Raw genomic sequence first — 25,971 nt, forward strand, 5'->3', positions numbered from 1 at the left:
TTATAGAGCCCTTAATGTGTGCTAGACACTGTGCTAAGCCCTTTACATAGATTTTTTTTTCACTTAAACAATAACAATACATGACATTGATCCAATATTATTATCTAATCCATAGATCCCATTCAAATTTTGCCAGTTGTCCTAGTAATGTCCTTTATAGGCCAATCCAATATCACATAGGAGCCTTCAAGCTTAATCCCTGTGTCCTTTGACATAACCGCATCACTCTTTGAATACATCCTTGTTTTCTGGCACAACAGAATGTCCCAGGTTCATCTTTTATTTTCCTATCCGCTGCCCTGGAGTCAGCCATTTCTACAAGAACTGGTTCCTTTTAGGGGTGAATGATATTTAGAACCCAAGATCTGGGTACCTGATATGCTCGTTACTACTCAGCTATGATTTCCTCTGGGCTTCTCAGTGAACAGTGTTAGAAAAGATATGTATAAAAACCAGACCAAACTTGTTGCAGTCCAGTCGATTCCAACTCATAGCAGCACTATAGGACAGAGTAGAACTGTCCCACAGAGTTTCCAAGGAGCACCAGGTGAATTCGAACTGCTGACCTTTTGGTTAGCAGCCATAGCACTTAACCACTACACCACTACATATATGTATATTTGTATAATATACAAATTTATATCTGTTGATTTATCTATATCATCTATTAGTCTCTATCTGTCTATCTAGCTACCTCCCTGTCTAAGCCATGAGTTCTCACTATGTTTTACCAATCTAATACCACAAGGTTTATTCCAGTCTTCTCAATTTCCACGTTTGTAACTCCTTTCTCTGCCAGTAAGAAATCTGACTTTAATTATCCTTTCTGTATTTGTCCAATTCTCCCTGAATGTTTGATTCCCAGCTACCCTGGCCCAGCTCTAGACCATGTCACGTGCCAGTAGACCACTCCCACCAAGCTTCAGGCCGAAAGTTCAGCCCCTTCAAAAAGGAGGAGGAAAGACCAATTAGAAAGTATAGCTCTAGACATTCCTCTCCCACCCTCCCCCCATTAAGTGCACTGGACTAAAGCTGAGCCTTGGACATCCTGGTCCCCACTACCACCACTCCCCCACCCCGCCCCCCGCCAAAACAGAAAGCTCCGACCCCAGTGGAGGTTTTTAATCCGAAGAAGTTAAGTGTGATCAGATTTGCATTTAGGGATGTTTTGGCGGCTGTGGGCTGATCGATTAGACAGTGGGAGATATGGAGATGAATTGAGATCAGATAGTAATAGTCCACGAAAGTGGGACAGGGTTCTAGACAGTGTCACAGCTGGAAAGCAAATTCTGTTTGTCCTACCTTAGACTGTCTAAAGTTGGCCATATTCGTTGGTGTTTGGTTTTTTGTTCTCAGATTTCTATCTGCCTCATGACCTCAGAGGCATTGCACAATGAACAAATATCTTTGGGGGGCTTCCAAAAAATCACAAGATTAAAAAAAATTACAAGAGAGATGTGAGGCAGAAATGTCAAGTTGGAGGGTTACATACAAATTTATCGAATGCTTCTAACAAATATCTTAAATTTGTTCTGTTTGGTACCGTCGAGTCTATTTCAACTCATAGCGACCCTATGTGACAAAGTAGAAGTGTCCCGTAGGGTTTCCTAGGCTGTAATCTTTATGGGAGCAAATTGCCAGGTCTTTTGCCGGCGGAGCCACTGGGTGAGTTTAAACCACCAACCTTTTGATTCGTACCTGAGCACCTAACCACTGCTCCACCAGGGCTCCTTAGATTTAGTACAGTATTTTTTCCCTCCAAACAAAAACTACATCTTAAAATTTCGAATCAAGAAACAAGTACTGCTTTGCTGCAAAAACCAAGGTTTCAGAAGGTTCTTAGGACATAGGAGCTTGCGGTTGGGGGAGTCTGCCATTAGAAATTATGTGCATTTATGCCAACAACAAGCAATGAGTTGCTGGAGGCAGCAGCCATTACCTTCTTGGAAAGAGCAGGGGAGAAAAACCTTGGCAACTCACATAATGAGGCCTTGTCCACAGGGAAGGTAGAAATTCCTCCTTTTATATAACTAATGCAAATACAAGCTGCTAAGAAGCGCCAACCACTGTGTGGGTCCTTGATTGCTCACATTAACTCTGATGGCCACCTTTACAAAAAACAAACTTGTCTCTTGGTGGTGGGGGGGCAGAATCACACTCTGTCCATTTGGCTACCAAGTACCATTGGTGCTTTGCTGAAATACCAACTACAAGTGCACTCAAGACCTAGGGTGACATCAGTGTGCTTGTTTCTGTTACTTAGGAATAGATGATCATTTTGTCATTTGTCGTTTTCTGAAGCTGTGACAGGAGCCTAGAATGTGCAGTTAAGGTGGCTTTGTAGTGCTGTATGCAGCAATGAGCTCAAGCATAACAATTGTAAGGATGGCGCAGGACCGGGCAGTGTTTCGTTCTGTTGTGCATAGGGTCGCTATGAGTCAGAACCAATTCGAGGGCACCTAACAACAACAACAACAACATTCATCATCCTAGCCCTAAGAGGCAGTATAATGGAATAATCAGGCATGCTAGAGCCATGATTCGAGCTCTGATTCTCTTGTGTACTAGCTATGTGACTTTGGACAAATTACTTCTCAGAGTGTCTGTGTTCTACCCCTGTAAAATGAGGAGAAATTATAGTACAGGTAGTCCCTGACTTACAACGGGGCTTCATTCCAACTCTGTGTTGTAAGTTGATTCTAACATAAATCCAACTCTTTTTTTTTGTTTTCTTTTTTATTGCCTTTTATTATCAGTGTCTTCATACATCCAATCTTTGAGCATCTGCAAGTGAACATCTGAGAATGATGACAGCAAAATTACGCACCACAACACTGTATTAACGATACCCATTGCCATCCAGTCGATTCTGACTCATAGCCACCCTATAGGACAGAGTAGAACTGTTCCATAGGGTTTCCAAGGAGCGCCTGGTGGATTCTAACTGCCAACCTTTTGGTTAGGAGCCGTAGCTCCTAAGCACTGCGCCACCAGGGTTTCCGTGTTAACGATAAGATGTACAAAAGACAGTTGAAAGTGCAGTTCATCGTGTAACTTGACTATGTCGTAGATCAGGGACTATCTGTACTTGCTTCATAGGTTTGATGTAAATATTATAAAATCAAATGTGTATTAAAAGTAGGTATTTTACTTTTATTTCAAGAGGACTTTTCTCATCCACAAACGTAAAACTTCCTTACCCTAAATCAATCTGCCAGCGATTTTTTTCTCTCTCACCCAAAATGCATGTTCCAAAAAGACCATGACAAAACCATTAACCTGTGATTAAAGGAGAAAGACTCAGCCTCCTTTAATTTGAATTTCTGGAGGTCTCAAGACTGCCGGTGGATGGAGGGGTGACTCTTCTGTGAAGTTACCTTTTTAATGTTAAGTACTTCATTACCATGGAAACCTGTGTTCTTTAAAAAAAAAAAAAGCAAAGGTTATTTAAGTCTCTGTGAATTCGTCTTTCTCTAGAAGCGGCTTTCTCTTGCGTGAGAGAGCATCTCTCCAATTTGCAAATTGTTTATTAAATCGTAGAGCAATCAAAACCTGTCTTGTTATTTTGAATGAATGCATGATTATATTTTTATCAGTGGTAAATGAGTTAATACATGCCTCCCACATCTTGGGTTAGCTTGCCTTGAGTCCTGCTGCTGGGAAGAAGAGGCTGGAAACGGGCTTATAAATCCACAAAGAACAGCCATATTCTCCGTGCCGGTGTCCAAGTCCTGTAGACCTGGACATTTGCAGGTGGCTCTGGCATCTGTGTGAGGCCTAGCAGCAGGTATTTCCAGGCCATGGCTAATCAACCATTGAACTTCTCTAGGCCTCAGCAACTTGTCTTTAGAATACAGAAAATAATAACACCTGCTGCTAACCAAAAGGTTGGCAGTTGGAATCCACCAGGTGCTCTTTGGAAACCCTATAGGGCAGTTCTACTGTGTCCTATAGGGTTGCTATGAGTCGGAATCGACTTGAGGACGGTGGGAGGTTTTTTGTTGTTGTTTTTTTTAACTGTCATAGGGCTGTGATGAGAATCAAATGAGATCATGCATTTAAAGCAGTTAGCACAGTACCTGGCTCATTGTAAAACACTCCATTAATGCCAAGATCTCTAACGTTACCGGTGATAATGCATGGTGTCAGCTGGGTTGCAGTCACATCATGGCTCTGGGTGCTCTACCCATTGCACATCTGTTACTGGAGAATAGCCTCGGTTCTTGTCTGTGGCGTAGGAAAGAATTCAAACACTGAGACAAAGAGTGCCAAGCAAGCAAGGGGTCTTATTAGTTAAAAAAAAAAAAAACTAGTTAGCAGAGGGTTAATAGCGAAAGTATACTTGACCAGAGAGCATCAAGCAGGCTGCTCAGAGGGAGAGTCTGAGAGCCCCAATAGTTGTTCACTTAGGGTTTTTATACCCTTTTTCTCTTATCTCTCCCGGTTAATGTTTAACAGCCAAGTCAGGGACCCCAGTAGAGACTATTTCCTTAAGTTAGGAACCCTATCAAGGTAGGGACCCCATAGGGACCATTTCCTTGGCTTAACATTTAACTACGTAGGGACCATCTTATTGAGGAATGTCACCACCCCCTTGCCTCTTCCTCCTCCCAAGTGTAAGCTCTCCCCCTCCCCCTTACATAGGGACCATTTCCCTTCTTTCTTTCCTGAGTGCAAGCTCTCCCCCTCGCCCTTGCACATCTAGGAGTTGGCCAGATCCAAGCAGAGTGACAGCACCACAGTCCAGTAGGCTGGACTTCCGTCAGAGGTCCGGCACATCAGGAAACAAAGTGGAATCAGGACACCAAACCTGAAATCTAATCATAAAGACAAACCAACCTAGGTACACTGGCAGAAAGCAAGAAGACTACTTCCAGCCATTGAGGATGCAAGGAGTGGGTGACCTTCTATTTCCTGCCTGCCCTTGGTCAGGAGTAGGGTACAGGGCATCAGCTGTGACCTCTCAGATCACAGAGCCTTTCCTGCAAGCAGATTGTGATGAAAGGAGCAGGACATGGAGATAATGGCTCAGAGGAAAGAAACCAGCAGGAAAAAGGGAATGCCAGAGAAACCAGAGCCTAACATTTTGGCCGAGGGCCCAAACATGATGCTAAACACCTGAAGCCTAGAAGCTGAAAGAAACCATAGTAATCGTGTTTACCACCCTCCTTCTACAGCGCTAGGCTCCTTTAGCCAAAACCACTGGAGCAGCTGTGTTTTCTGGAAAGCACTCCATTAACCTAAGAGGCAGATATTCCTGCAGGAAAATGTGTAAATACTTACACTAAGTGGAATACAGCCTATCAGGAGAATCATGTTGATTCAGGTCCGGTTTTGTCACCAAAAGAGTTTATGGCACAGTTAAGAAAAAATTGTTGTGGTCAGAGCTTTTGGGACTTTGAAATTTGGGATAGTCACTTAGAGGACAGAGCTGAGACCAGCCAAGTGACCAATCCAAAGGCGCACAGACTGGTTGAGTCACCGTGTACTTAGTGACATACATAAGTGCTGTGTGCTAAGCACTGGGATCCAGCGGTAAATCAAAACAGACATGGCCCCATGCCTCATTAGGCTAACAGTAAAGTGAGGCAGTCAAATTGTAAGTGCGCTGAGATTTTCCTAAGGGGAAAGTATTAATGAGACCAGACAGAAGAATTTTTACCTAGATGAGAGTCTCCTCCCTGTGGAAGTAACATTTTAAGTGGAGACCAAAAGATGAATAAAAGTCAGCAGGCAAATAGGCGGAAGAGGGACCGGTGCCTTCACCCTCTCCTGCTCAGACCAGAGAGCCTGTCCTCATCTGTACTGGGCTTCTGTGGAAGCCAGGTCCCAGAGTCCCACACAGACCTGTGAATGCCTCACAGGCTGCCTGCCTCACTGGCCTGCAGTCCCTCCTCAGAAACAGCCAAAGGCAGGGAGGGGGCTATCAACAGCCAGTGGTAACCAAGTCCACAACAACCACGACTGTAGTCTCTGCAGGACAGAAGCAGGAGGGGAGTCTCGGTCTTCCCTTTTTTGGCCTAAGTTTATTCAAATATTCTTGACACAGATTCATCAAAGCACCTAATACACAGATAGCTTCTGGGACCTCCTTCCTTGAGAATGTAACGTACATTTATCATGAGTAAACAGATATGTCTGCTTTCTGTGGTTCTCCAAGCAGTGTCACAGTGGCCTCATGGCTGCCAAAATGCCTCTGTTCAAGGCCCCAGTGGCTGGATTTTTGCCAGAAGTCAGGGGGAAGGGGCGGTACAGAGCCTCTGCTGTGACAAACTCTAACCTTGGGACAGCATTAACTCTGTGGCAGCTCCTTTGTGAGACATACATAAAGTGATCATCGGCATTGTGCCTGGTTGTTGGACTTTACTTGTTCCACACCCGTAACGTTTTGTTTTTCACTTAAAAGTAACCAAAAAAAAATTTTTTTTTTTTTATTTTAAGTATAGCAAACAGAGCAAAAAGTACTGGTTTTTCAGAAAGTGAACCCAGATGCAGCACCCAGATCAAGACAGGAGACTAATGGCAGTTCAGAAGTCCCATTTCCTTGTTTGCCTCTTCTAGTTACTACCTACCAAGCGTAACCACCACCTTGGCACGTAACATCGTAGATTAGTTTTGAGCTTTTATATAGACAAAATCACACAGTATGAATTCTTGTGTGTGTGACTTCTTGCACTGAATAATGTTTGAGATGCATCCATGTTGTTTCTTATTGTTAGGTGCTGTCGAGTCGGTTCTTACAGCGACCCTACGTACCACAGAACGGAACACTGCCCAGTCCTTCGCCATGCTCACGATCGTTGTTATGCTTAAGCCTATTGTGTCAATCCAGTGTGTCAATCCATCTCATTGACGGTCTTTCTCTTTTTCACTGACCCTGTTTCCTGTAGGTGTAGGTTATTCTCATTGCTTTATATAGTATTGTATGAATTTTATCATATTTTTTAATCTTTTCAACTGTGGGTGAACATTTGAGTTGTTTCCAGTTTGGCCTATTATGAGTAGTGCTACTATGAATATTCTTGTACGTGTCTTTTGATGATCATATGCACACTTTTTGGGAGGTATATGTTTGTTTTGGTTGTATTGCTGTATAAGAAATTTCCCCCAAACTTAGTAGCTTACACTGACAATAATCCTGTGTTGTCTCTCTCAGTTTATGTAGGTGAGAATTTGGGAGCAGCTGAGGGTAGGTAGTTCTGGGTCAAGGTCTCTCATGAGGTGGTCGCTCACATGACTGGCAAGTTGGTGCTGACTGTTGGTAGGAGGCCCCAGTTCCTGTGCACGTGGAGTTTCTGTAGGACTGCTCCAGTATCCTCTTGACTTGATGGCTGGCTTCCCCCAGAGTGAGCGATCCAAGAGAGCGAGCCAAATGGAAAGTCTAGCCTTTTTGTGATCTGGCCAAGAAAGTCACATAGCACCATTTCTGCTACATTCTATTCATTAGAAGTGAGTCACTAAGTCAGAACCGCATTTGAGGCTCCTTCTTTAGAAGGGAGGCCTGACAAAAGATATGTGAAAATATTTTAAAGCCAGTACCCCACATTTTAAACCTTGGAATCAACTCATGCTAAAACGAAAAACCAGTTGTATGTGTCGGAGTAGAAATGCACTCCATAGGATCTTCGTGGCGTGACCTTTTGAAAGCAGATTGCCAGGCCTTTTTTTTTTTTTTTTTTAATAATTTTTATTGTGCTATAAGTGAAAGTTTACAGATCAAGTCAGTCTCTCACCCAAAAACCCATGTATACCTTGCTACACACTCCCAATTACTCTCCCCCTAATGAGACAGTCTGCTCTCTCCCTCCACTCTCTCTTTTCGTGTGCTTTTTGCCAGCTTCTAACCCCCTCCACCCTCTCATCTCCCCTCCAGGCAGGAGATGCCAACATATTCTCAAGTGTCGACCTGATCCAAGAAGCTCACTCCTCACCAGCACCCATTGTCCAGTCCAATCCATGTCTGAAGAGTTGGCTTCGGGAATGGTTCCTGTCCTGGGCCAACAGAAGGTCTGGGGACCATGACCACTGGTGTCCTAGTCTCAGTCAGACCATTAAGTCTGGTCTTATAAGAATTTGGGGTCTCCATCCCACTGCTCTCCTGCTCCCTCAGGGGTTGTCTGTTGTGTTCCCTGTCAGGGCAGTCATCGGTTGTAGCCGGGCACCATCTAGTTCTTCTGGTCTCAGGATGATGTAGTCGCTGGTTCATGTGGCCCTTTCTGTCTCTTGGGCTCGTAATCACCTTCTGTCCTTGGTGTTCTTCATTCTCCTTTGATCCAGGTGGGTCGAGACCAATTGATGCATCTTAGATGGCTGCTTGCTAGTTTTAAGACATCAGATACCACTCTTCAAAGTGGATGCAGAATGTTTTGTTAATAGATTTTATTATGCCAGTTAACTTAGATGTCCCCTGAAACCATGGTCCACAGACCCCTGCCCCTGCTACGCTGGCGTTAGAAGCATTCGGTTTATCCAGGAAACTTCTTTGCTTTTGGTTTAGTCCAATTGTGCTGACCTCCCCTGTATTGTATGCTGTCTTTCCCTTCACCTGAAGTAGTTCTTATCTGCTATCTAATTAGGGAATACCCCTCTCCCACCCTCCCTCCCTCCCCGCTCTCGTAACCACAAAAGAATGTTTTCTCAGTTTAAACTATTTCTCAAGTTCTTATAATAGTGGTCTTATACATTTGTCCTTTTGCAACTGACGAATTTCACTCAGCATAATGCCTTCCAGATTCCTCCACGTTATGAAATGTTTCACAGATTCCTCACTGTTCTTTATCAATGCGTAGTATTCCGTTGTGTGAATATACCATAATTTATTTATCCATTCATCCATTGATGGACACCTTGGTTGCTTCCATGTTTTTGCTATTGTAAACAATGCCAGGCCTTTCTTCTGCAGTGCCTCTGGGTGGGTTCGAACCACACATCTTTTGGCTAATAGCCTAGCACTTGAGCATTTGTGCCACACAGGGACTCTACTTATGCTAGAGGTCTAAAAATAAGACAGCTTAGAGAGATTCACACAAGGATCTAAAAGAAATATATTTAACTTGCCCTCTCCTATTCATTTAAAATTTTGTGAATATTTATAAGAGGGTTTTCAAGGTACTTCCTGGAGACTACATGATACAATAGGAAGTACAAGGGCTTTGGAGTCAGAGACACCCAGGTTTGAATCCTGGATCCACTGCTTATTAACTCTGGGTCCTTTGGGCAAGTCAGCCTCTTGGATGCTCAGATTCCCTCAACTGTAAAGTGAAGAAAACCAGTAGAACCTGCCTCTTGTTGTGCTGGAGGTAATTAAATGAGTTAATGTGTACAAAGTGCCTACTATGCAAAGTGCCTACTGTGCATAGTTTTTGGAAACTATAGAGCCCTTCTATTTGTTTACTTAAAAAAAAAAAAAAAACCTGTTGCCTTCAGGACCACCCCATAGTTTTCAAGGAGAGCCTGGTGGATTGCAACTGCCAACCTTTTGGTTAGCAGCCATAGCTCTTAACCACTACACCACCAGGGTTTCCATTTGTTGACTTATCAGGTATAAACTATCTAGAAGTGCTGTTATAGACCCTGTGAGTGATACAAAACTGACTCAGATGTCAACCCTGCCTTCAAGAAGTATTCAGTAAGACGCTTGACAGGCAGAATAGTTAAGACAATGGAGAAAGTGATCACTGATTAATACAATGGAGAAAGTGGTCACTGAGGTATGGATACAACCTTGAAATATGGATAGAATTAAGACACGTAGAGATGGAAGGAATTTTGAGGGGCAAGGAGAGGACAAAATGTATTCCAAATTAGGAGTAACAGCTTGAGTAAAGACAGAGCTAGAAAATCACAGGGCATGAATTGAGAATAACAAAGGAGCTCATTACGGATATGGCTTAAACATAGGGTAGATGAAAGGTGGTTGTGGAAATAGAGGTTGGAAATGTAGTTATATGTCAGAGTAGCAGGAAGCGATTGAGAAGAGTACGCGTTCAGTTTCACAGTCTGATGAAAAACATTAAGTCCAAAGATTTTAAACCAATTTTCAGGGCTGGCTACAAAAGCAAGGCAGGCCCAGCTACCGAAGAATCTATTTTCCATGCTTTTCTTGGCTAACTCCTATTTGTAGAATCTTTGTGTCTCAGATTGTAAACAAAACTTTCCAAAATTGATCGTTAGAGAACACTTCTGACTTACAGTCCAAGCGACTGAGCTTTGTCCTTATCATTCCCATTTCGGAGGCTGGATCAACAGGGAAATGTAGTGGGATTGTTTTTATAGTCCCTTAGCTCACTATAAATGCACTTCTGAAGACCAGCCATTTGGAACCGGGCAGTTCTTGCACTCAACTCCTCTCTGTGTACTTGACTTCTACTTCCAGATAATGAAACTCTCTCTTCACGATTTCCCCTCAAGAGAACTGATCTATTTAGCAGCCTTCACTTTTGTTACATTATCCAGTCCCAGGCAGTGATGATATTTATACATAAGACAGAGACATTTCTATGCTATGATGGAAGTTGGAAGGGAGTTGGAGCCAATGACCTTTCACTTTGAAACCAAAGAAAAATAAGCACAAATTTTTCAGTCGTGCTAAGTTTGGGGGCTGGAGAGATTAACAGAAAGGCTTCTTCTAAACCTGCTATTCGATATGTACTGCCCAGGACCTTTACGTAGCCATCCAAGGCGTTATCCATCATATCCTACTTATTTAATGAGGTTTATATATTCTATCAAAGTAGACGTGATTGTGACCATAATGCCCCCATGTTATCATGCTCTCCGCTTTATTCTAAATGAATTCTGGAGCATGAAAGAAGAGGAATGGGCTGTAGGTTTGGAATAGAATTCCCAGAAGATCGTGTGCTGGATCTTTCTACATTCCTAGTGGCGTGTTTTTACTCCATAAGCAATTCTTGATTTCATCAGAAATGTTCTCTACACAGATACTAACAGCTGCTTCTTCCTCTCTGATTTCTTCTCAGGTGGGAAATTGGCAAGTGGAGTCCATGTAGTCTCACCTGTGGGGTTGGTCTGCAGACCAGAGATGTCTTCTGCTCCCACCTGCTTTCCAGGGAGATGAATGAGACAATAATCCTGGCTGATGAGCTATGTCACCAGCCCAAGCCCAGCACTGTGCAGGCCTGTAACCGGTTCAATTGCCCTCCAGCCTGGTACCCTGCACACTGGCAGCCGGTGAGTTCTGGGGTCACTCAGCTTTGGAGCTTTTGTTTGCAGCTGTGATTCCGGACAGGGGACACTCTCTCAGAGTAGCTTTATCCCATTAAAGGAAAGTTCAAGGTCTGCTCACCTTGTTGGTACTCCCCCAACCTTACTCAAACCCAGATCTTCTAATATAAATACCATGCCTTTCCACTGTACTACACCCAGTAGGATTCAAGCAGTCAAAATGACCCATCTGTCAACCTGAGTATATTCATGACAGAGTTGTCACCAAGAAAAGCAAAAATTAGGAAAATAAGGACAATGTAGTTGGCTGTCTATAAAGCTAAATTTGTTCAGAAATTGTGTCCTTCCTAGATTTTGTAGTGCTTAAAATTCTAAGAAATAAGGATACTAAGTAAGCATGATTTTTTTTTAAACATCATTACTTAGCAAAATAAAAAGCTAGGTATCTTAAGTCAATTCTCAGGATCTATAAATGCCAAGAGTCTGGGAACGATTGTTCTAAAGCAAGGGTTGGCAAACTGCAGAAAACGGGCCAATTTCAACCCACAGCCAGTTTTTTTAAATGAAGGTTTATTGGGACACAACCATCCTGATTCTTTTACATATTGTCTACGACTGGTTTTGTACTCCAAGGGCCAAGTTGCATGGTTGTGGCAGAGACCATATGGCCTGCAAAGCCTCAAATATTTACTAGCTGTCCCTTTACAGAAAAAAATTTTGCTGCTCTCTATTCTAAAGTATATATTACCATAATAAAAATAAAAACTATTTATTGTATTATCAAACTTTAGGTAAATAATCTTTTCACATGCCTTTGAAAAATACGGCAGGATTTTAGGTGAATAATTTAGATAAAATCTTGTTTTACAATTTCCTTCCCATCAGACCTTTGGAGCGCTAGCAAAGGTCACAGAAAGTAAGCCTGAAAAATGGGGAGATGTAATCCCAGTTTTACTGAAACAGTTTTTCACTCTCAGAAGTGTCCCAATTTGGATGATAAATTCTATAGTCATCCAGCATAGAAGGAGAGGAGATGGCAGCTTACGTACCTTACCGTAGTGCTGTGATGGGGCTGCCATTTGCAGACAGCCATGTGTCCTCCATGCTTCTTCACAGTCAGTTGACAGAGCCTCATCCTTCTTCCTACCCATCTTGGGGCTGTGATTTAGTAAGTCACTCAAGGGCATCAGACAGTAATGAATGATGAAAATACTGACCATTTAAAGCACGCAGAAACAGACACTATTATATTTTCCTTTAGTGCTTAAATACATATGGCTGGTTCACAAATTCCATGCTATTATGTGACGGTTCGTGGTAGTCCAGAGGACATAATATATTTTAATCATCTATGTACCAGTGGTTTTTTTTTTTGGATGTACCAGTATTTTCCTAATAAATATATATTATTACACACCTAATTCTAGCTAATCCGCACAAGAATTCAGTGAAAGGTGGTTTGATTACTCTCCTTGTGGGTTTGAGGAAACTGAGGCTCACACAGCTAGAAAATATAGGGTTGACCATCAACCTTTTTTTAGTGACCTTTTCTACGACACCAGACCCTATTTTTGTAGACAGCTATGGCTGAAAGGGCCCTCAGGGATGATATACGAGCCCCCTGTTTGACAGATGAAGTAACTGCGGCCTAGCTGTGTGAAGTGGTTTGCTCAAGGTTGTAATGCATGGACCAGAGCCCAAGTGTCAGGATTTCTAATGCACTGATACTTAGTCACATCTAGTTAGAGTAAGTCATGACCTTTAACTACCCCCACTAGTCCACGCCAACCTTAAAGAGTCAGCCCAAATCAACATCCACTCTTGAAAACTCAGTATCCATAGAGAAAAACATTTTTAAAACATTTTGAAGCTGTTAAGCCCCTGTATTATTAGCCTATGTTGCTACTAGGTATATAGTATGTTCTAGATAAAATGTTTATTAAATGATGAAATGAATGAGTAGATCAAGACTACCTCCCCACAAACCTCCCCACAGGCCCTGAAAATTCTGACACTGTGTTTTACTAATGTTTACTTTATGGCTATACATCATAATATTGACCTGTCAATGAAATTCAGTGAAGCACCAACCTCTTTCAGTAGCCACACATTACTGAATAGCAGCATCGACCCATCGTGCTCTTTCAGTTTTCAAATACGTGTTATCCACATACGTGTTATTGTTGGTCTATTGCCACCACTACCCCTGCCCACTGTCTCTGAGAGGTAAGCATTTAGATAATATCCTATTTGAAACAGTGGATTTCCAAAGAGCCAATTATTCTTTTATTTTTTTTATGTACCTTGGGTCTGTTAAGACAGGAATTTATTTTGAAAGCTTTTTCTATTTCCTTCCATTAGGAAAAAGCCTTTGGGAATGAGCCAGATATAAGTCCATTTTTCAGATCAAAAAACTAACAGGAAACAGCTCTTTGAAGTTCATCCCATGAGCCAGTGATGACACTTTAATAGAACTTTTAAAAAGTATCTCATTACATACCCAATACTTAATGATCGTAGAAAGGTATTCAAACATAACAAATATGGAACATAGAAAGTGAAAGCTACCAGTGATTCTATCCTCCAGAGAAAACCCGTTAAGAGTTTGGTGCATAGGACCTGTTTTAAGAATCCTCAGTCACTTTTAGTAATGTCTCTAGAACTGGAGGGAAAAGAATAGGGTATTCTTAATACATTATTTCCTAGACTCCTTCTTTAATTAAACTTTATCAGACCACTTGTTAAAAGAAAGGAAGTCATTGTTGATGGTCCCGGAGAGAGCTAGAGAAAAATGTAGAAAGAAATTATAACTCACAAAAAAAAGACCAGACTTACTGGCCTGACAGAGACTGGAGAAGCCCTAAGAGTATGGCTCTCGGGCATCCTTTTAGCTCAGAAATGAAGTTACTCCTGAGGTTCACCCTTCAGCCAAAGATTAGACAGGCCCATAAAACAAAATGAGGCTAAAGGGGCACACCAGCTCAGGGGTAAGGACTAGAAGGCAGGAGGGGACAGGAAAGCTGGTAATAGGGAACCCAAGGTTGAGAAGGAGAGAGTGTTGACATGTCATGGGGTTAGTAATCAGTGTCACAAAACAATATGTGTACTGTTTAATGAGAAGCTAGTTTGTTCTACAAACCTTCATCTAAAGTATAGTAATAAAAAAATTTATTCCCTCTCCACCCTTGAAATTATACAAATTATTTTCATCATCTGCTTCCTCAATTAGAAAAAGGAAGAAAATTAACAAACATTTTTGTCCTTACTACCAAAATTCACTAAGAAGATCTAACTCAACAGCTTGATTCCGAGAACAGATTTTATTCAGCTACTTATTTTTGGAGCATTTATTTATATTAAATAGACGTACATATGCCTCAAAAAATATTTAGAAAAAGAAAATTTTAGCCATCAAGCATTGAAGAGATCTATATTCCTAAAATCCATTTTACTAGTGAAGCACCTAAAATGTCAGTCGTTGGGTAACAGAAATTTCGGGAACATGTTCTTTATGTCTGATTGATTCAGTGGAACCCATAGGGAATTTGACTGTGAATTATAAGAAAAGAATTAAAAGTTGTTTGATGTCATTTCAAGGTTTAGGGGATAATGATTTTGTGAGTCAGCCATTACTTTTCTCATAGAAAAATACATTGCATTTTTACTATAGTGTAAATATTTATGGATCATATCAAAACATCACATACCTCCAGCATCAGTTATAAAATGTCACCCTACTGTTCATTTCATACCCTGGCCACTTTCTTCCTAGAAACCAAGCAAGTCATTAATTTTAAAAGAAAGAAAAAAAGGAGAAAGGATGTGGAAAAGAAAAGCTAGGGATGGATTTATTCAACCCTAGTCTCTTACTATAGATATAACAATATCATACTGGGAGAAAGTTTTGAATGCAGTTCTCAAGCACTTAATATGATGACTGCTTCTTTTTATAACATTGCTTTAAACAGTGGAATAATTAGATTGTTTTATGATTCTAAGAGAAAATGAGATACCTTAGAGTCCCAATAGACTACCTCCCATTCTCAGAACAGGCGTTGACTTTCCAGTCATTGTGCCTTTGTTCCTGCTGTTTTGAGTGTTGAAATTTTCTTCACTTCACATTTGTTGAAATCCTATGTGTATATTCCTCCAGGCTTACATAAATGACATCTGTATGAAGCCTTCTCACATCTGCCCAAACTAAAGTAATGCTTGAGTCGCCCATGCTCCCCTAAACTGTTGTTTATGCGTCTGTTTTAATGTTTACCATCTCCTGCCTTGTATCACTGTTGATTGTGTATATGTCTTTCTTTTCCCCTAGACTGTAAGGTCCTTAACACTAAAAAAGTATCTTTCTCACTGAATCATTTTTTAAAACACCTAGTTTGGTATCTTGTATATTACAGATGCTTAGTAAATACTTACTAAATTACATTGAAACAAACCCATGACCCCTCTCTGCTCACCAGAATTGGTCATCTAGAATCGTTTCCTTTTCCAAAACAGGATACACCTCTAATTTATAGCAAACAAATGAGTATTTTGTTTTTAAGGCTCTCACAGTAAGACACTATTTATCTTTTGCTAACCTCACCAGCTAACAAATGGAAATTTCTCTGAAAATTACATTCACTAAATATTTAGGGTGTGTGCTAGAAGCAGAGTAATTGAGACAGACCTAGTCCCTGCTCTGATGGGGTTTAGAGACTGTCTAAATCAATCCCCTTCAACTTAATTTATTCATTCACAAATTTGTTAAATAAAAGCCATGGACCAAGCATGGTTCTATAGCAGTGAACAAGAGAAGTAAAATCCTGTTCTTAGTGGAACTAATAGTTTAATGGGAGGTAATTTCTAAAAAGGAAGAGAGCTGTTAAATAAAATTAGATAATGGCATAGAGACTGATTCACCTATTCTAGTTAAGAAGGTTAGGGATGGCCTTACCAAGCAGATGACAATGGAATTGAACTTGAATAATTGGAAAGACTCAGCCACATGAAGATCTAAGGAAATAGTGCACCAAGTAGAAGAGTAAGTGCAAAGGCCCTGAGGCAGGAACAAGCATGGCATGTTCAAGGAACAAAAAGATCAATGTGACTGAAATATACAGGGACAGGGGAAAGTTGTACAGTATGAGATTGCAGAGGTAGACAAAGACCAGAACATTTGGCACTTTCAAGGTAGGGTTAGAGGAGTTTGAATTTTATTCTAATTACAAGGGGAAGCCATTGGAAGGTTTTAAGCATGGGAATTACATGATCTGATTTATGCTTTAAAGACATCATTCTTGCTACTATGTGGAAAGAATGGACTACAAGGGAGTAAGAGTGATGTGCTGAGTATCTTCCATTGCTCCTCTAGATCCACTCCCCACCCTTCTCTACCTGTGCCTCAGGAGGCTGACACACATAGACTGATTCAGTAAGCTCCCTTGCCCTCTCGTTTTGGTATTCAATCAATGGGGCACTTTTTCAGACTGTCAGGAGGGAGGAACTTTCTTCAAATTATCTTGTTCAAATTGTCATTTATATCCTGCTGGGACCTGACTGATGAAACTAGAAACTGGGAGACTGGTCAGGCAGCTTGCAGTAGTATAGGCAAGAGAAAATGGCATTTATTTTAGATGAGCTATTTTAGAATGCTGGTCCCCAACCTGGGTATTTGTTTATTTCTGAATGACATTTATTTTTGAAGTAAAGCATATTTATTTTGTAGGTAACCCTGGCAGTGTATACTCATGGATTGGGTGTAAGGGGAGAGGTGATGAGAAAAAGAAAAATCTCAGAGGTGTTGCCTAAGTTTTTGTCCTGGATGAGGCACCATTAAATGAATGAAATGACTAAGAAAGGAGCAGATTGAGGGTGAGGTTGGAAGGGTAGACTCAAGAGTTCCATTTTAAACATAATTAGGTCAAGATGTCTATTTACAGTTAAGTGACATGTTGAGTAGGCATAGAAGAGAGGCCAAATCTTAAGATTTAAATTTTTGATTCATCAGTACACATTTGTTTCAGATAATTGTAGTTTCAACAAAATTAATTTTAGTAATTCATAGAATGGGAAGAATTACAATGAACACAGTGCCTAAGTTGGGCAAATCCTTAGGAAATCAGTGATTCACATGGTTAGTTGTCTAGTTATTAAAAAAAAAAAAAAAAGGTCTAAGGAGGGACTAAGTAATAACAGGTTATAACTAGTCTGACTATAGAATAACTAGTTGGTTAGAAGTGAGAATTTGACAGAAATAAAAGAAGGGTGAACCTAAGGAATCAAATCATGCAACCAACTATAAAACCAAATTTAAAACCTTAGTTATCCATAGTTAACAAGAAGAGTTCTGCTAAGTAACTAGCAAATTTAAATTAAGTTAGCCACTAATTTAAATTTCCCTCAACCACCAACTTCATTTCCACAAACATTTGAGGGCTTATGTTTGCAGAAGGCACTGGACTAAATAATGGGAGTACAAAATGAATTAAAGAAGTGAAATCCTTTAAGATTTTCTCAACTGCTACTGAATAAGGGCTAAAACAAAAGGATTGCTTCTCTAATAAATGAAAATGCCAGGGAGTCTCCACAGAGAAGCCAAAGGTCTGGGCTACTCACAGCTTGCGTCATTGGCTCTAAGACCCTAGATTGGTCCTTAAAGAAGGCAAAGCACACACTAGATAACCCCTTGGAAGAAACTGTTTGGATCTGTGGTGAATAACAACTGGGCTGTAGACCACCATGTGTAGTCCATTCCACCCTCCACCCCAGGTTCATGACGTACCCTGAGAGATGTGTTCAAACGTAGCCTTTCAACTCAGAAATCAAATATTGAGAGAAAACGCTTTCCAGGGCCGCCACCACAATGTGGATGAACTATTTTAGAAGGCTGGTCCTCAACCTGGATCATGGACCAGCTTTTGCCAGTCAGAGATGGTCACCAGGACTGAGTTGCAAAGCACTGCCCCTCCTGTGGGATGAGAGACCAGGCATTCTGCAGGCTTGCTGTTTATGAAGCATGGGACCCTTAGCACAAAGTAGCAGCTAGAGCACCCTCCGCTGGTTCAGTAAGCAGAGAGGAGAGACAAGTCTAGTCTGGGCTGTTCTCCCAGCCGTACCCACAACCCCCAGCCCAAAGCATGGTGCTTGGTAGGAGCTCAGTAAATGTTGCACTGAATGGAAATAAGCCAATTCTGTGTGGCCTTAGGTCACTTTATGTCTCTGAGTCTCAGTTTTTTAATCTGTAAAGTGAGGATAAGACCTGCCTCATAAGGTGATTTCACCTTTTTTGTTAGTTGTCTTTTATTCAGTGCGTAGATAGTTGATCCCAGCCATATTGAGTCACATAAAAAATGGGACTCAATGAGGTTATTTTCATTTCAAATTCTAAAAATAAAATTTTTTTTAATGCAAGAAAAGATTTATTACCACTGGTTTGGATGGTTTGAAAGGTTCTAGCTTTGAAAGGCCTAACTTGACAAAGTTGAAAGCTTTTCTAACTTCATTATTCAGTAGCTCTGTGACCTGATGCCATTCACAGCTGCAAACAAAGGGCATATTCACTCCAGTGGGGTCTCTAGCAGAGAACTCTCTGGGCCCCAGGGGCGTTACTGCAGAGAGATTGTTCTCAGCCCTGGCTACACAGTGCAATTACCTGGGGAGCTTAAAAAAAACACAAACTGATATCTGGGACCCACCTCTCAGAGTTTCTTACTTAATTGGTCTGAGGTGAGACCTAGGCGTCAGTACTTTTAAAAGCTCCCCAAGTGATGTTAAAGTACACCCGGTGCTGAGACCCACTGATACCTCAGCAGCATTCTGACTATACTCAAGGATGTGTTGTCACCGCCCTAAGACTATGGGCAAAACCCCCTTGCAGTTCTGAGTATAACCTCCTGAGCATAGCCCACAGCGAGCTCTGAGAGAGGAGCACCATTGCAGGAGCCAATCCTCCAACACAGACTCTCAGCGACTCATAGGGACCCAATAGGACAGAGTAGAACTGCCCTGTAGGGTTTCCAAGGCTGTAAATTTTACAAAAACAGACTGCCACATCTTCCTCCCGCAGCGCAGCTGGTGAGTTTGAACTACTGTCTTTTTGCCTATCACAATCCAAGACGGAAGCCTGAATTTCAGACATCGTGTTCTCCAGCCAGCAAGGAGGGGAAAGGGCAGGGAAAAGATGCCACACTCTCTTAGCAGGCACTTCCTTGAAATTCCACACAGCCCTTCCATGGTCACATGGCCATGTCTATTTTAAATGGAGGTTGGCAGGTATTGTCTTTATTCAGAAAAATCATGTACCCAGCTAAAAATTAGGGGCCCTTTTACCAGGTCTTTGGAAACAGCTAACAGCCTGTGCTGCAGGGTTAACCCCCATGCAGCTAGATTATAACTGTTAAGTTACATATGAACAACGTGTTTGAGGTGCTGCTTAAAAGCCCTGAAATGAGACCATTTTTCTTACATCCTAAATTCAGTGGATATGGCTTCCACTGCCCTAAGAGATCACTGACCGTGCAAGAAATGGATTCCAAGGGAGCTCTTCCGAAATCAAGGCCCTAAATCAAATGACTGCCCGGTGTGGTAGAGTGGGTGCTTAGATTTAAGAAAGAGCTGTCTTCTTTGCAGATTAATACCTCCAGATTTATGCTATGGCAGGAGCTTGCTCTGGTTCATTCTGGAAGCAGCATAGGTTATTTTCACTGGATCGTAAATATGTTTAACACTCTAATCTATTAACCTTTTAAACCAATTATCTTGCAAATCATAGTTCCAAAGCTAAAAAAAAAAAAAAAATTTAAAGGCCCTTGAAATTCCTGGATGCTCTAGTTAAATACTTGGGACTAGGCATAGAGTGTGTAGATCTTGCTACAAAATTCATTTAAGAGAAAGAAAACAAAATTCTTTGGGCTAGTTCCTGATTTTTTCTTCTTTTTCAATTATTTCTTTTTTCACTCTCAACAAAAGGCTAAGTGAAGATAAGACTCTGTGGTCAGAACAGCCTACTTTCCTGGGTTGGGTTGACTTTCTCTTCCTTCCTTCCCCAGTGTTCCAGGACATGTGGAGGGGGCATTCAGAAACGTGAGGTTCTGTGCAAGCAGCGCATGGCTGATGGTAGCTTCTTGGAGCTTCCTGAAACCTTCTGTTCAGCCTCAAAACTGGCCTCCCAGCAAGCCTGCAGGAAAGATGACTGCCCCAGCGAGTGGCTTCTCTCTGACTGGACAGAGGTATGTACGTTCCTCAGAAGGAGAGTGTGGATGAGATGTAAGAGGAAAAGAAGGTGCCCCCAAACTATACATTCGAAAGGTGAGAACAGAATTGAACAATCCTTCGAACATTATGGAGCAGTACTCTTGTAGCCATTTTATACCATAGAGTGTAATTGGCTTTAAACTAGGCTACAGGGACCTGAGCTAAGGAGTCAGCCCTTGCCCAGTGTCTTACTTTGCTAATGCTGCTATGACAGGTATATCACAAGTGGGTGGTTAAAAAACGGAAATTTATTTTCTCACAGTTTAGGAGGCTAGAAGTCCGAATTCAGGGCGCCAGCTCTGGGGGAAGGCTCTCCCTCTCCTCTCAGGGGGAAGCTCTGTAGACCTGGCGTTCTTTGATTCCTTGGCTATCTCCATAGGCCATATTCTTCCCCACCATTTGTACTTACTTCTCTGTGCCTGATCTACACTTTTTATACCTCAAAAGTGAATGAGTTCAAGACACACCTTACACTGATGTGGCCTCTTTAACATAACAAAGTAAATCCAATTTCCAAATGGGATTACCACCACAGGTATAAACCCATTGCCCTAGATTCTGACTCATAGTGACCCTGTAGAATAGAGTAGAACTGCCCCATAGGATTTCCAAGGCCGTAATCAAATGACGTATTGCACGGGGCAAATCTGCTGCAAAAAACCTCTTTCAAGTGTCAAAGAGCAAAGATGCCCCTGACCCAAGGTGCGCCTGATCCAAGCCATGGTATTTTCAATTGCCTCATATGCATGCAAAAGCTGGACAATGAATAAGGAAGACTGAAGAAGAATTGATGCCTTTGAATTATGGTGTTGACGAAGAATATTGAATATACCATTGGCCTCCAGAAGAAGGAACAAATCTGTCTTGAAAGAAGTACAGCCAGAACGGTCCTTAGAAGCGAGGATGGTGAGACTTCATCTTACATATTTGGGACATGTTGTCAGGAGGGACCAATCCCTAGAGAAGGACATCATGCTTGATAAAGTAGGGGGTCAGCAAAAAAGAGGAAGACCCTCAACCAGACAGATAGACATAGTGGCTGCAACAATGCACTGGAACATAGCAATGACTGTGAGGATGGCGCAGGACCGGGCAGCATTTCATTCTGTTCTATGTAAAGCCACAGCACAGTGAGTCGGAACCGACTCGATGGCACCTAACAACAACAATATTTATGGATGCAGGCTGTTAAATCTTGCTCCTAGCAGTGCAGCTGGTAAGTTCAAACTGCCGACCTTTTTGTTAACAGCTGAGCACTTAACCACGCACCCCCAGGATTTACAACACATATTTTTGTGAGACACATTCAATCCATAATACCCAGCAATGGAAACATGGGATTGTAAAGGGGCAGGATTCTGTTCAAGACTCTGGGTTCTTCTTCCTCTTTCTCCATACCCCTACCCGACCGCCCTGCACCTCTTACTCCCAGATGTTTTTAGTCTCTACTCAGGAAGGGCAAAGCCTTCCTAGTTCTTCTCTTCCAAGTTGCTGGACAATAAAGAACATGATTTATTAGGAAAAGGATGCCAAGGAAATCCTGCCTCTTTCCTGTCAGTTTCCTGGCTCTAAAACTTCAACAACTTCCCAGCAAGAAAAGTTGATTTCCCCTGCTGCCCTGAATTTTGAGAGGTGATTGCATCAGCATTCACTATTCGTGACTTTACCTCATAAATTAGGGTGAAACCCTCAACTTTCCTCTTTTTGTAACTAGTTCCTGTTCTAAAGCTAGCATATATTAATTATTTACACCCACCTTCAATTTATTTGTCTCCAGTTGTCAAAAACTTAAATGCACAGGGAAGCACCGAAAATGAGTGTAATGGAATGTATTTATTGCGAGTAGATACGATTCTAATCAGGCATTGTCAACCTAGAAAGTATCAGGAAGGTGCTCCGAAGAGGGGATAGTGAAAACGGTTTATATAGGTCATTGCCATGTTCATTTCTCAGAGATAGCATCGGAACACGTACAGGGTTCCAGGGTCGGTCGGTTATAGAAACAGAGTCACGAAGGACATGCTATGCGTTTTCCGGTCAGACCCTGGGTTTCCCACTCCCAGAAACTGGGTACACATAGCTGATTCTCTGAAAGAGCCAATGCCCAAGGCCAAAGGAGTTCCACTTTTTTTTTTAGTAATAGGCTATTGTTTGACTTGACGGTGACTTGAAGGTTCAAAAGGGCACCTACAGGGCAGGTAGCCTCAGTAGGTCACACAAACTTCATGAACCTGGAAATCTGGATTCTAGGAGAATTAAAACTGTTTCTCAAAGTCCTTACTACTTCTTCAAGTGCCCATCAACTCCCCCGGCATCGTAAGCCTTATCTTCCATAGAGAAGTCCCACCAAAATTAATTACCTGGCAAGCAAATTTAGCCAAGGACAGAATCATTAAGCCTGAAGTTAAAATCTCTGTCAAAACCTGATTTAAGACTTTGCCCTTTCTTTTTACATAAGCGTTTCAATTGGCCTCGCTGACCCCATTGCCTTCTTTGTATGATATACAGCTCACAGCATGAATCTGCTGCTGGTTGGAACACATCACAGAGACATTACTTCCACAGATGGGAAAACTGCCTCTGAAAATTAAGATACCAGCGCTTTAAACATAGGTGCTTAGAATCCTTGCCCCATTGAATATCAACCCATGTGGAATTCTGTCTGATGGGCCTACTAAGGGCATTGCAATTGAGAGTTAACCCACATTGCCATAAACCCATTGCCTTTGAGTCGATTCTGACTCATAGTGACCCTATGGGATACAGCAGAACTGCCCCCAGAGGGTTTCCAAGGCTGTAATTTTTATGGGAGCAGACTGCTACATCTTTCTCCCACAGAGCAGCTGGTAGGTCAAGCAGCCGTGCGCTTAACCACTGCCCTGCTAGGTCTCCTCCCATATTACCATAGGTTTTGTAATTTGGCAGTAAAATTGCCTTCTGGTGAAATCTTTCAAATGTCTCAGGACAGAAGGGAATAATTACATTTTCATATTTTAGACACAATGTCACTTCAGTAGGATAATAGATTAAAAGAGTGGAGTGAGTGTGTGTGTGTGTGGTGTGCATGGACATGTTAGTGACAGTTTTTCCATGGGAATGTTCATTTGGGACATGGCATTATACATGAAAAAAATCATGGTAAAAATAGCAGTGCAGGAAAGAGCACTACTATATTTGCCAAGTGGGTCTAGATGAAGACATTCACTCAATGGAGCCTTGTAAAAACTATTGCTTTGCTAAATCTGTCAGGTGATAGTATGCCATACGTGGGATGCTGAAGAAGGGAATTGTATGCGTTATGATTGTCTTCCCATGTTCCTGGAGCCTGCGACCTCTGGAGCATATGGGGCACAGAGAATTTAGAAAATGTTCTTTTCAACCTGCAAATTCAAAGAAGAGACCCTTGTGATTGGGCACTAAGGAAAAAAGACTGCTAAACTGAGGCCCCAGTAAGCAAAGCAGCCCTTTAGAACAGTATGGTGTATAATTAAGAATTCAGACTCAAAGACAGGTAAACCTAGGTTCAAATCTTGATTCTACCACTTACTGACTGTGTAATCTTAGGCTTAATTACTTAACTTTTCTAAGGAGTCTTGGTGACGTGGCAGTTAAGCACTCAGCTGTTAACAGAAAAGTTGGTAGTGAGAACCCACCCAATCACTCTTTAGGTGAAAGACCTGGTAATCTGCTCCCTTAAAGATTACACGGTAGAAAACCCTTTGGGGCAGTTCTACTGTGTCACATGGCATTGCTCGGAGTCAAAAATTGACTTGACATGCCTAACAACACCAATAACAACAGGCTTTACTTTGCTCATCTGTAAAATGGTGATGATAATACTGCCCCCCATGTATGGCTATTGGGAGGCTTAAACTAAATGATGCATATGAAGTCTTTTGTGTCTAGTAAAAGTTAACTTTTATTATTGTTACGATTCTCTTCCATTCCTGCTCATTGTCAGGAAAAGAGAAAATAAAAGGAAGTACTTACATTGACTGGCTGGACCTAGGACCAAAACCTAGCTTCTCAAAGGCTTCGCTGATCTTCCTCAAGGAAGAAGTTACATTTTGGAAACTAGGAGTAGTCAAAGGAGCCCTGGTGGCACAGTAGCTAAGCTCTCAGCTGCTAACCGAAAGGTCAGTGGTGTGAACCCACCAGTCACTCTGGGGGAGAAATGTGACAGTCTGCTTCCTTAAAGATTACAGCCTTGGAAACCCAACGGGATGGTTCTGCTCTGGTCTATAGGGTAGCTTTGAGTTGGAATGCACTGTACAGCACACAACAACACCACCAGGAGTAGTTAGTCATTATCCAAGGAATGTTATTAGATTCTGAGCTATCTGAGTTGATGAATGGAAATTCCAAACACTGGGGAGGAACTGGGACGGAGAGAAGTAATCACCAAATCCATGGGTTTAAACTCAAGCTGGTGCCATACAAAAATGTACCTGGGGGTGTTCGCAAAGACTCCACGTGGGCCCTGTCATCCAAATGGCCATTCCCTTGGCTCTCTGGCTGAGATGAGACATACATTCCACATCCCCTGCAAGGCTCCCCTTGGAGAAAGGAAGACCTGGATGATGTATGGGTGTTTTCATCCTCAACTATCTGGGCTCCATCTCATGGTTACTGCACAGAATTCCTCAGACAAAACTAAGCCAAAGTCTCTTTAAGCACTTCAGATAAAATTACTTTCAGATTCTATGCCGAGAGCAAGACCTCTCAAAAGGCCATACCGCTTTTCTGTAAAAGGAATTCTTCTATCTCCTGAAAGAGTTGGCTATTAAATATTTTTAAGTCATATTTTTATGGAAGTTGTTCCCCCAGAAAAATATGAAAGAAATTAAAGTCAGGATAGTTAGAGCTAGAAGGAGGTTAGAAGATCTGTAGCCTAGTTGTTTTTTAAAAACTTAAAGCCACAGGACCCTTTTTTAAATGAAAAGTTACTGTGAAGCCAAGAATCTAAACCAGGTAAAATCAGAGCTGTTTTGGTTAAGGTGTGGGTAGGACCAGTTCTCTAATGGCTGGGCTCTCCACCACCTGAGAAGCCCCTGAATTTCTTCCTCAACATAGTTAAAGAGCACAGTTTGAAAACCATTGTTCTAGCCCAGGTTCCCCATTTTAGAGATATGGAAACTGAAGCTAGAGAAAGAGCTTGACCAAAGTCATGAACAGATCTGCAGACCTGCAGCCTAATTATTTTCCCTTTTTTGACTTGGCAGCACTGAATTAAACATGCTTTAAAATTTTTCAGGCTCTTCACCTCCATCTCACCTGATCCCTGGATTTGGTGCTGTCATTTACAGTAAAAGAAATGACGGGTAGCATCTGGAATCCACTATCAGGGAGCAAAAGCAATGAGTTTGATTCTTATCCCCGTCTCTTGCATCTTAAAGTTCCTTCAAGGCAGTGTATCACAGCAACATTGCCCAGAATAGTGTCACTTCAATGTGTAGGCATATAACACTTAAAAATGTAATTTTCGTTTTTCTTTTAAACTGTCATTTTTCAAGTTAATGTGGCACGCTGCCATGACCCTAGTTC

The 25,971-nt window shown here is 41.7% G+C and overlaps 1 protein-coding gene across 6 annotated transcripts in view; it reads left to right on the forward strand.

Moving 5' to 3' along the window:
• The window catches only part of ADAMTSL1 (ADAMTS like 1), a 389,033-nt gene that overhangs the window by 248,089 nt on the left and 114,973 nt on the right, over nucleotides 1-25,971 (forward strand). For all 6 annotated transcript variants that reach the window (XM_049896920.1, XM_049896922.1, XM_049896918.1 and 3 more), the window contains 2 exons: nucleotides 10,980-11,190; nucleotides 20,223-20,402. In XM_049896920.1, coding sequence (XP_049752877.1) covers nucleotides 10,980-11,190; nucleotides 20,223-20,402 — 391 coding nt within the window. The remainder of the gene's footprint in view (nucleotides 1-10,979; nucleotides 11,191-20,222; nucleotides 20,403-25,971) is intronic.

The sequence above is a fragment of the Elephas maximus genome, chromosome 9 (assembly GCF_024166365.1).
Source record: "Elephas maximus indicus isolate mEleMax1 chromosome 9, mEleMax1 primary haplotype, whole genome shotgun sequence".
Classification (NCBI taxonomy): domain Eukaryota; kingdom Metazoa; phylum Chordata; class Mammalia; order Proboscidea; family Elephantidae; genus Elephas; species Elephas maximus.